We start from the raw sequence: 12520 nt of genomic DNA on the forward strand, positions 1-12520 counted from the left end.
TCTGACTGGAGGATTTGTTTCCTGCTTACTTTTATGTCTCCAACTTAGTTTTCGTTGCCTACGCTGCCTGTATTCCTCAATACATCAGGAGGCCTTTCTCTAATTTTGTGAGACCTCGACACGGTAACAAACCTGCTTCCGTGTTTTCCCTATAATTTGCTCTTATCCACCTCAATTTGCATATGCATCACTTCCAGGACCATGCCTGCTCAGCGTGTTTGGTGGAGGGTAAATTATTGCTCCTGTTTAATGTTACAGATGGCAACACGCACCTTCTGGTGCTGGAATGCCCTTGAACAAACCTATAGATTTCCAAATAATAAAGTGACTTGCAAAATTCTTGGGAAATAAGCTCATTGTCCATAATTTTTAGTGCCAGGCAAGCAGAAAGATACCCTCCACTCTTCATTACACAGCTCCAGACCCTCTTAGCTACGGTCAATGCTAGCAGACGGGCAGTAGAGAAAACGGTTTCAAAAGTCATGAAATGCACTTAAATCCAAAAGGATATCTGCCTGCATTTTAGAGTTAAAGTTGTGTTTTTTGCGAATGTTAAGCAAGAGGATGAGTGAAAAGTTGGCTTTTTATTTTGAAGGATATCCCCTTGGTTTTATATATATGTTTTTTTTTTATTATTATTGCCAAAAAATCCAGGGTTCTGCTGATTGTCTAGTTTGCATCCCTCTACTATAGTTTTTAAAGGAACACGAACAAATGCGTTATGTACTCTTGTTTTATTTATTTTTATTTTGTTCATTTGGCATTGATCTCAAAATGTGATAAGAGATGCATAACACCAGATTTAGCTGGTAGCTAATTTCCATATGTAGCAATAATAGTAGCAGCGCTGCTAAAGACCAGACTGAATATGACTGTGCATCATATGAATCATTACTAAGTCAGCGTTTTCGCATCTTTTCTGCCTGTCATTTTTTGTGGCTTCCAGCTACCGATGTTAAAGTTTTGTTGCATCTCTTTCATGAGGAATAAGTCAGCAGCTTGCTTGTGGCGGAGCAATTAGCTGCTAAAGTTAACTCAAGATGTAGCTTACAGAAACAGCCCCTAAAAGCAGACGCACCTCTCCATATACATGCGAATGTCAATCTGTGTCTCCTGGTTGTGGGTTGCTAACACAGCTGTTAAATAGCTGAGTTCATACTTTGCTCTGCCGCTCTCAAATGGGAACTGTAAGACAGATGAGAAGTTTTATGATGTGGGTTTGTTTTTTTTGTTTTTTTTTGCTGACTGTTGAACCTTGCCTGTCTTTTCAAACACAAAGACTAATGCAATAAAACAGCTTGAAGAGCCTTTCCCCACCCACTGCACCATTTTGAAAAATTCGAAAAAGCGAGGAGCTGAGAGGGACAAGTGGAGGAAGGGCGTGAGCTGCAGGAGTTAGCGTCTAGTCCGCCAATAATCACTGAGCAGCACAGAACACTATTTTTCTGAGATGGGAGACTTTTTCCCTCAAGCAGTGTGAGAAGTGTCCCCACTCACCGTGTGACTGCTACTCAGGATAGTCTGCTTGTCTCTCACATTAGAAGTGAAGGGACAGGGAGCAGCTGAGTGTCCCAGTGCCTGACGCCGGAGCCCTCGGAGCCCCGCCATCTGTCACGGACTGTCTCTCTCTCTCTCTCTCTCTCTCTCTCTCTCTCTCTCTCTCTCTCTCTCCCTCTCTCTCTCTCTCTCTCTCTCTCTCTTTCATTTTTCATCCCAATTGTTCATCACCAATGCACTCTGTCAAGCTGCTCTGGTCATTGCTTCACCTCCTCTGCTGCTCCGAAGAGCACTGCACTCTTCCTCTCGTCACGTGTGGTCATTGACAGAGAGGCGTTTCACAAGGTAGCATGTAGGAGCGTCAGGTTTTTTTCTTCATTCCTCATGCTGCTTTCCACCTGCAGACACAGCCAGTTAGATGTATGGATGCCTAACTAGACTGGAGGCAACACAGGGAATCGAACCAGCGGCCCCTGTGTTGCTGTTGCAATTCCAGGTGCCCAGAAAATCATGGAGATGCAGGACAGTAGAAACAGTTGCCTCTCAAGTGAAAGCATCGTAATGTCCTCAATGCCAATGATAGAGATGCTGTTTTAACCAGTCAAGGGCAGCAACATGTATATATTTATCACACAAAATGTAGAATTCAAATACTTTAGATCCTGAATGAATGAAAGAATGAATGAACAAAACTAATAAAACCGCTCATCAACACTGGTTTTCAGCTGCAAACAAGTTACTTTTTAATGATTGTCAACTTTCATGGAGGTTCAGCCTGAGAAAGTCTTCCACCAGCGACTAATGCGACTTGAAAACACAATAAGGCTCCTCAGGCGCAGGCTCCAACTGCAGGAAGACCTCCTGATGGTGATTGTCTGACTACATTAACTCGTCAAGATGAAACATTTGCCACATCCTCTCTCTTCCGCTGCAGGCTTGTTCGACTCTCCTCCTGCTTTAAGTACAAAAACACTGCTACAAACACCAGACGCATCCGCCTGAGACGCAACGCCTGGATAAGAAATGCACTTTCATCTCCTCGGAGCTCCATTTTCTATGATAGGCGCCTCGTTTTAATCAGGTTTAAGGGGTTTCTCTCCACTAGAATGCTTGCTTCATTGCGGTTTGATAATCTGAGTGTCTTCTCCGCCACGCTAGCTTCCATGCGTTATGTAACTATTTCCTTTCCCCCGGAGGGCTCTGTCTGCTTGACAAAGAAATGAGCTGTGAATCACTGCTCCAACTTTGCATCATCACTGCTGTGTCACTGTATTATTTGCCAATCCCACCCTGCCTGCGTAACCTAATCCTATGCAAATCAGGATTAGCTGACGCGTGGCTATTATTAAACCACTTGTGCACCCCCTCTACATAGCAGACGTTTAGCATGTCTTTAGCAACATCTGAAGCTACTTTGATGCTTCTGATCATTTCCTGAAATCAGACGTACGCTCGGTAGCGTGAGCACAGACAGCAGGATTTTTTGTCGATGTGGGTTCTCCTCGGGTCATCTGGCTCCCTCCCACACACCAAAAACCGAAGCTAATTGAAAACTCTAAATCACGCTAATACAGCAGATGTGAATTTGAGTGTGAATGGTTGTCCGCCTCTATATGTCACCCTGTGATGGACTGTCAAGGGTGGACCCTGCCTCTCTCCCGGTGACCATTGGGATGGGCTCTGGCTCCCCTGCGACCCTGAACTTGGATGGGTGGATGGATAGAAACCCAGCAAGCAGCCAGCTGGTTACACAAGACCTTGATATTTTGGTTGGATAGAGACATCAGGTGACCAAACTTCCATACCAGGATTTGACAGTTTGTTTTACAGTGCTGATGAGCTGATGTTAAATTTTGCTGGTTTCAGGTTGTTGCTAATAAATTGTAATCCAGCATCCTCTAAACCTCGTTAACATCCACCTAATTACTGCTTTAAATCGTGCCCAATAGTTTGAGGTGAGGCCAACGTAGAATTTTGATCTCAACCTGATTTCATTTTCACATATCAGGGTTCAAGCTGTCATGAAAAACATGGAAAAGTGACTGACTTAGGAAATAGCAACTTCAAAAATTGTAAAAAAAAAAAGATTAAATTGGAAAAGTTAGAAAATTTCAGAGGGAGCTGGAGCCTATCCCAGCTGGCATTGGGCGAGAGGCGGGGTTCACCCTGGATGGTTTACCAGGCCATCAGGAGCAATTAGGGGTTCAGTATCTTGCTTAAGGATACTTTGACATGGTCAATGGGGAAGTGGGGATCGAACCAGCAACCCTTCGGTTGCTAGACAGCCACTCTACCACTGAGCCATGCTGGTAAATTCTGATGTTGATTCCTCTCTTGATTAGAATAGATATTTCAGTTATGTGTGGTGATGAAAATCCTAACATGGGGGAATTTCAAAATGTTGTAAGCACAATATTGCTGTGTACCACAAAACTGTGTTAGCAAAGCATACTTTGAGCAAAAAGAGCATCCGTTTGGACTCATCTTTGTGGGTTTGTGTTACAAAGGTTTCATCATCATGGCTCTCCTTCCAGCTTCGTTGTGATCTCTCCCAACTTTGTTGGACAGCACACGGCTCCTAACTGTTAGTTCTTCCCTTTTATCCTGGACTTATGCTGTAGTATGTAACCTCAGGGCTTTTATCAGAATGTGGTGAGAGGAACCCAGAATGGTTGCTGGTTGTAAACCCATTGAGCTGAAAGATGCTATAAGTTCTTGTAGAACCAAATGGAATTGCAGTGTGATACAATTCTCGATGGATTCATCATCATAAACCTCTTTCATACTGCAAGGAGTCATTTTTGACCAAAATCAAAAATGATTGCTGCAGCTTCAACACTCTGCAACAATTTAATTTGAACAATTTTCCCTCCCTTGTAGGACATCAGGAGTTCTTCTTCCTCACCTCCTCTGGCCTGACCCACCCACCAGCCCGTCATCATGAATTACCTTCGCCGGCGCCTGTCAGACAGCAGCTTTGTGGCCAACCTACCCAACGGTTACATGATGGACCTCCAGAGGCCAACCCCTCCAGGTTCATCTACGTCTTCTCCTGCCTCCCCGGCCACAGAGAGACGACAGCCCCCCAGCATCCCGAACCAGACCCAGGGCTCAGCTCCGGGAACAGGGAGCTTCCTCAGCTCTTTCTCCAGCGTGGTGAAGAGTGCCCAGATGGCCCAGAATGTTGCAGCTGCTGCTCATGCCAAGTCAGCAGCGGCGGCGGCGGCGGCAACATCTGCTGAGGGAGGCTCAACAGGAAGCAGTCAGCCCCCCAAGCCTGTCATCCGCAAGCCCAAGATCCTGCTGGTCATAGATGATCAGCACACAGACTGGTGAGTGGACCTCTGATACCCCTGCCCATCTGGCACACCCCTAGTCATTAGGAAGCTGCCATATATGACGGTGTCCTTCAGCTTTCTGTATTGTACATCATGTGGTCTTAATATACATCAGCAGTGTTGAACGCTATGGCAACTTATGTCATCATACCAAACAGGAAATGGTAATAACTTGACGTTGTGTCAACCCAAAAACCTACAACTTTTTACTGTTATTGAAGGGCTGGACCTGATCGCGCTCATGTGACATCACATTCAAAGAGTAAACTCCTCCTACAGGAAATGAGTGCAAATTTGATTTAGCGCCGGTGTTGATAGGAAGCCTTCTGTAATGGCTCAGATTATTTCTCTTTCATTGAACGATGGATACTGCAGCCTAAACCATAAAAGCTCTGGCGGTGAAACTGGGACGACTGGTACAGTCCACTGCACATACCTCAGATGCAAAAAAAAATTTAAAAAACACATGGCATCCACTAGGTGGTGCTATAAGCAAAGTCAAAACTTTAAGGCACTTTATGCTCATAACCCCCACATCACAAGTCACAAAATTTTAAACCTTATATCTGTGTGTTTGCTGGAGCAAGCTAAATCTTATGAGATAGGCCAGGTCCATTTCTGCCCATAATTTTTTTTTAATCATGCAATTTTTTAGATTACAACCCAATTTTTTTTTTTTGACAGTCTTCCCATATTAAGTAATTGCTGCCCTGTCCATTTAGAAGTTAGAAGTTAGATGTTGCTGAATGTAGGAAGCACACAACAAGATTTTGGAAGTTATGGTTGCAGAAAACGAATAGAGTGGGAATAATTAGGGATGGGATTTGAGGATTTTTCCAATTCCATTCTGCTTCACGATTCGGTTCTTTATTGATTGTCATCGATTCTCATTCGGTTGGTGTATTTCCTGCAGTATTAACAGCAGAGGATGTGCTAACGTTGCCGCTGCTGCCGGGCTGAGGTTCACTCCGGAGCAGATCGAAAACGCGACGTTCATTCAACGTTATCGTATGATGTGTGTGCAAATGTTTCTGCATTTTGGTCGTATTTCCTTCCTTTGATGAAATATCCACTTTGCAAGTTCTGCAAGTTGCACTGTTGTAATTTTTTCTCCTGAAATGTAACCAAACTTTCGAGTGTTTGTTCCGCTTGGGCGCCATGTTTCCTGCTGGCTGCACTGGTGAATGATGACCTCATTCGCACCCACTGGAATCGATGAGGGAATTTGCAAAATTGGCAAATGATTCCAAGGAATTGAAACACTGGGAACCGGTTCTCAACCATAACCGGTTTTCGATTCCCATCCCTAGGAATAATACAACATCTCACACGAGTAACTGCATTTATTCCTCAGAAATGATAAAAGTAGTGTTTATTTTTTTCTGAACAAGACATTTACATCTCATACACGTTTGTTCGTCCCACATCTTATTATTGCCAATAAACCAAAATCCGATGATAAAATCCTTGTGGCTTCTGATGGAGGGACCACATAGAGATCCTAACCTCCAAGTTTGCCCGTGAAAATGTGTCGTCCCCGCTGTTCTCCTGTCATGACACATGAACGGCCCCCCAGTTGAAGGTGTGGGGGCCACCTCAGTGCTGGTGGCATCTTAAATTATTCATTGGAGCCACAAGCCAATTAGTGCCATGAAAATTCATTAGCAAATGAGCACTGTGGCTTAGCTTATTAGTGCTGCTGCTCCTCAGCTTCTGTTGTCAAAGGAGTCGGGCTCCTCATTGTTCATGAAAGCCCTTCTTGTCTTTGCAGTCTTGTGTGAGGTAAATCTCTCAGCACTGAATTACAGATTGTCATGGGAACAAGTCCTTGGCTCCAAAGTTGACAGAAACATAAATTAGCTTTGATGAGGAGAGACACTGTAGGTGAATCGTTCACCCACAACACAGCCGTGCTTGTTGATATCCCCTCTGAGCTGCCGCCGCCGTGGACGGATTGATTTTCCGAGCTGTGGCCCTCAGTTTATCATATTTATCTAGCAGAATCAATGAAACCGCTCTTCTGTTTCATGAATATTTGTTTTTTTAAATCAGACATTAGCTGGTAGATCGACCTTGTTGATGCAGTTATAAGATGGTTGCATCCCTATCAATTGATCTGGAGAATTAGCCTGGGATCTTTAGGTAGCGTAGCCTGAGGCTCTGCAGCAGAGGCCTGAAGATGATGGCTAAATTAAAGCGCCCCGCTGACAACTATGCCAAAAGTGCCAAGGTTGCTCTCAGTTTTCTGAAAAGAGGAGCAGCTTCTCTTCTTTAATCTGTCTGGGTAAGGTCCCAGAAGGGCTCGTTCCTCTTCACATCCTGGCTTTTCTATAATGAATCGTCAGAAGGATCATCCAGAATCTGAGAGGCTCGGCCTCTCGAGGGTACTAAACAAACTCAGTTCCTTTTATATAGAGAGAGTAATGTTTTTGAAGGACTCTTGACTAAAGCTGTTGCTGCAAACCTGAACAGAGAATCAGTCCAATGCCAAGCTTGTAAAGAGATCAGGCCTTTTTCCAATGCTCAGTTGTACTTCAAGCCGTGAATAAAATTACCTTGCCTACTTCCAACATGCCTGAGTGCACAGTCGATGAGCCTTTATGAGTCATTTTATTGTTTTGTTTTTTATTTATTTTGGCATTTCAAACTTTTCATCTCCCACATCCCAAAACAGAAGAATGATTTACATCAAGGGCGGCACGGTGGTGCAGTGGTCAGCACTGTCGCCTCACAGCAAGAAGGTTCCAGGTTCGAGCCTGGCTGGAGCAGGGGATCTTTGTGTGGAGTCTGCATGTTCTCCCTGTTCCTGTGTGGGTTCTCTCTGGTTCTCCAGCTTCCTCCCACAGTCCAAAGACATCAAGAGGGGACGAGGCTGATTGATACTCTAAATTGACCGTAGGTGTGGCTGTGAGAGTGAATGGTTGTCTGTCTCTATGTGTTGGCCCTGCGATGGACTGGTGACCTGTCCAGGGTGAACCCCGCCTCTCACCTGAAGGCTGCTGGGATAGGCTCCACCCCCCACCACCTTTAAGAGGTAGAAAATGGATGGATGGACATCAAGTGATATTTATCTTTTCTTTTATACCAGCTAAAATACTTTGCACTTGCACAATGTGTGGTTTTTTTAAATTTAAAAAAAAAGGTTATCGAACTTTTTCTTTGCAAATGACAAATACTGGATTATATATGAGTGTATTCTGCATTTCAAGTCCGTACAAAGCTCACAAAGATGTTTTTTCCTATCGCTGTGTCACTTTTTTGTGCCTCCATAATACAGGAAGAGCCAGTCAGGGAGAATTTAAGACAGTACATAATGTTTGGGCCTTTCATTACAACAAGGAAGAAAAAGACCCAAAAAATGATGATATAACATGTCAGATGTTAATTGTTAAATACGCCCACTGGAACTTCCTCATTTGTTTTAGAAGAAAGCTGCCTGAAAGTGAGACAGAGAGTCGGTTGTTCTGTGGTGAAGTCCCAGAGGTGTAAATGCAAATTTCTACACTTTTGGCTCATTTCCCACAAATTCAAAAGAGTCTTACAAACACAGAATCAAAAGAAAAACACATATTGAATCATCCGGCTGGTGTATATTATTGTGTGTGCTTCAAACAGAAAAGAAGCACAAAGAGGCAATGTCAAGTACTTCCAGTACTTGTACTGTGTGTACTCTGTATTATGAGCCTGTTTGAATAGGAGCCTTTTGACAACCCACGATTGTCCTGCTCTTATGGACCTTAGTCGATAAAGGTTGATTTTACATGTAAATATTACAAAAACATTTTTTGGGGATCAGATTCAAATGGACTTGAGCTGAGCTGAATCTCAAACCATTTCCATAGTTGACCACAAAGTGGTGCTGTAGCTCAACTAAAGACCGACAGGGACTCTTGTGTGTATGTGTAGTAGTGAATGGCTTTAGCCAGCAGATGGCGGTGTTTGACAGCCTCTGAGGCTATTCGTTCCAACGCTGCCGTTTGCAGATGTGCTACGACTCCACTCTTTCACATTTACAGAAGACGAAGGTTGAAATGTCCTCATGTGGATGAAAGTAATGAATGACTTAAGTTCATCTGTCTTTTTCACCTCCATCTTTCTGTTTCAATTTGATCACCTTTGTTCCCCTTTAAAATAAAAATAGATCAGTGTGCAGTTATATGCAGGGGTGGCTTTCTTGGTCCCCACTTTTGTTTAGGGGGCATCATTGTTGATTGAGCTTCTTTTGAGAAGGTTTTATCAGCCTCTTATTCATGGATTAAACCTCGGGGGTCTGCCACATCAGTCGTGGTTATTCACATGATGCTCCTACGAGTGGCAGTGTTGGGGTTCAGTTTGAATGAAGCAAAAACTCTTATTGAAATAAGTAAGAAGTTGTGTGAGCAATGGTCATTCTTGAAACTGAACCTGAGAAGGTGCTGCTCAAGCCGCTAACAGCGTCGATGTTTCCTCATTGAATGCAGTGTAAACTGTGCGAGCACCCCAATGTAGTTTTTGTGTATTTGGGTGAAATTAAAGTATCATGTGAGAAATGTATTGAATTTGAGAAAGATAACAGCTAATAGGCTACAATAAAAGATCAATATGCAGCTGTTATTATGAAGGTTAGCTGCGAGTTAGCTGATACTAATAACAGCCGTAGCGCAGCAGGTTTTGCTACTCAGTCTTCAGTCAGTCAAGCACATCAATGCAAACCATGGTTTTTGCAAAGCACCATCTAGTGGTCATTTGAGGTACTGCATGACAGGGCCAGCTCCTGTTGCCTTTTCCATTTTCGTTCTACTTCCTCTTAACATGTGGGGAGACTCCATTATACCTCCTTGTACTTGTAAAAAAACACAAACAAAACAAAACCCTGAATGAATATCATTTGGATATTTGTTAAAATACAGTTTTCTTCAAGATCGTTATTGCATTCAAGATGTTGGTGACAAATGTTAGCTGAGAGAGTTTGCGGTACTGCTTGTATTATGTTGACTTTATGATGTGCGGTGTTTTGTCATAAAAAAAAATCTAAATCTGAGTTAAGGGAGACCAGGAAGCAGCAGCTAAATGGTTAAAGCTGGCTCAACCCTATGAGACAAGTGCAACTCGTAAAAAAAAAAAAAAAAGGAAAAGAAAAAGGGCCAAATATTTGTCTGCTGCTTTGGCAACGTGTCTGTGTCACAGTGTTGGCTTTTTCTGTCACAGCGTTTGCTTTAAGGACAATACGAAACCTGCTTGTAGGCAAGCGAGTCGTCTCATTGTTGATAAAAGAACGTTAGGAAATGTCTTGGCTGTGTTTCTGCAAAGTAAATGTTACACTATAAGCTTCAGCCACACTGGCCAAATTTCTAATTGACTTTATGGGCCTGTAGTGATCCCAGATGTAGTTTGGATGCTGTCATGTGGCCCATAAATATTCCAGCAGTCGCTCTCTGGACAGATGCATTGTGTTTTTCAAACATTTGAAGTGCGGTCACAGCAGCCAGCAAAACTATTGAATCTGGAGTAAACTCATCCTGAAGTTCCTTTACATTTGACATAAATGTTCACTCTGACTCAAGGACGAGCTTATTAGAATTTGATGGTCAGAGGTCACTGTAACCTCACAAAACCTTGTGTTGGCCATAACTCAAGAATTCCTATGCTTTCACAACGCTGCAAAACAGGACGGCAGTCTTTAAATTCATCAAAAAGGGCCAAATGTCAACATCAATGTGGCATCACAGGCTGCGTCGGGCAGAGGTTGCTGGGATCTGTTTGGAATCAGACTTTTCTGTTCCGATTCAGATCTTTATGTGGTTTTAAACCAGATCCAGGTCTGATTTCTTTTGAAATATGATCTCAGTGTGAGAGGTCATACCAGAATTCATGCAACATCCCTGTAAATCAGTTCCTAACCATCGACTCGTTGATCTCTGCGCCTTCTTTTGGAGTAAACCTGCGTCACTGTAAGTTCATTCCGGCTAACGCACCACCAAGATCACTTTGCTGGTTTCATCCTGTCATCAACCATGAACCAAATTATCGCTACTCAGTCGTGCTGGAAGACAGAAAAACACGGAGATGTCTGGGTCTGTAACATTTTCCAGTGGCAGTTTAAGTGATGGCACTGATGAGAAAGTGAGTGAATCACTGTGAGCCACTGAGCAGACACACACTGAGCGTGCCTCCTCTACCCTGGTTGTTATTGTTTTCCTTGTAATAAAGTAGTAGTAAATAAGTAAGTACAACTGTATTAAATAATGAATTAGTTCTTTGTTGTCTCTCCACGATATGACAAGTAAAAAACTTAACTGAAGCGAATAACATTGATTATCTCATTAGAATGACGTCTGTGAGGGTGAGGGATCTCTAAGGCAGCGTGTTAATTTCTCCTTGACGAGGAGCAAATTCTGATGGCTAGATGAACGAGGCAGAGCTCGCGGTGTGTCCCTGGCGTGCAGCGGTTAGTGCCAGGTCACTGGTACCCAAGAATCATTGATGACACTCGTGGGAGTGAAGGATAGCTTATCTGGGTTGATCCAACAGAGGAGCACCTGTCTCCCAAAATAATGAAAAAAAATGGATCTGTTGCAAACATCTTGGTGCCAGACTGCACAGGACAACTTCAGAGGTCCTGTAGAGTCCAGTATTAAGCAGGTGGATTCAATGATTTGGCTGGTGGGTGTATTTATAGCTCATGACTTTGAATCAGGAGATCTAGCCCTTCTCCTCAGTGGTGATCCTGAGTTGGGAGCAGTTGGTGATCACTTCTGGATCAGTGTTTGTTACAGTTAGACTCTCTTAATGTCCCTTTGGACAGCATGTGAACGTAATCATTCAGTAATGCAAAAGCAACTTTCAGACCACGATTAATAGAGTAGAGACCAGTAGTTGGTGCAGGGGTGGATAGGGGTAGGGGTGAATTTCCTCCTGGGCATTCCAGCAGAGAGGCTGGGGTCTCTGGGGAAACGCAGCTCTGTCCTGACAGGCCTGGCCTCCAGCAAAGACGGTCGTACAATAGCCGTACACAGCGCTGAGGCGAAGTCTCTAAGAGCATCACCGCCACCACCAACAATCCCTCTTTTTCTGCCCCCATGTCTCTCACTCCCTCGCATGCTCAGACCTTTTGCCAAGTAGCTGTCAGCGTGTTTGCTCCGTGTTTTAAATGATACGAGCAACTGATTGCTCAATCCAGCTCGTCCCTGGCAAAGGCTTCACTTCTCCACGCACCTTTCCTCGCGCCACGCCGCATGTGGAGGGATTAAATTTCATGTTGTGAGATGAACATCAAAGCTGTGCCTCACCATCACACCGTATGTTCAGGTTTTGATGAATGGTGCTGTTTACCAGCACGTTTTTGTCCCTTCTGTCAACCTTCTCCGGTGACAGAGTGAAGTTCCATCCTCCAGAAAACTGGCTTAACACATCCAGCTGTATTTCATACAAACCCTGACCGAGGGGCTGGCAGAAAGATCTGGAGTCGATCCCCAGGCGCTGCACGCAGTTGCTGCCTGCTCCATAGAGAATGAGTTTAATGCAGAGGCAAATTTCATCATATCCATGCACAGAGACAAAGACTTTTAACTTCAACCAATCAGATCAGTGAACTGACAGGGAAGACGAAGCCAATGGGTAGAAGTCGCTAAAAGAAACACCTTGATTGATGTCTCCAACATGCGTGATCTGAGGAAGAAATACTCTCCAGTTCTGACACGAATAAG

The 12520-nt window shown here is 43.8% G+C and overlaps 1 protein-coding gene across 1 annotated transcript in view; it reads left to right on the plus strand.

The window, feature by feature from the left end:
- Positions 1 to 12520, plus strand: part of syn3 (synapsin III) — a 119626-nt gene that overhangs the window by 11426 nt on the left and 95680 nt on the right. The window contains exon 2 of the mRNA XM_086201089.1: positions 4378 to 4829. Coding sequence (XP_086057215.1) covers positions 4438 to 4829 — 392 coding nt within the window. The 5' untranslated portion in view covers positions 4378 to 4437. The remainder of the gene's footprint in view (positions 1 to 4377; positions 4830 to 12520) is intronic.

The sequence above is a fragment of the Aulostomus chinensis genome, chromosome 4 (genome assembly GCF_037954235.1).
Source record: "Aulostomus chinensis isolate RoL2024-O1b breed Wild chromosome 4, RoL_Achi_v1.0, whole genome shotgun sequence".
NCBI lineage: Eukaryota > Metazoa > Chordata > Actinopteri > Syngnathiformes > Aulostomidae > Aulostomus > Aulostomus chinensis.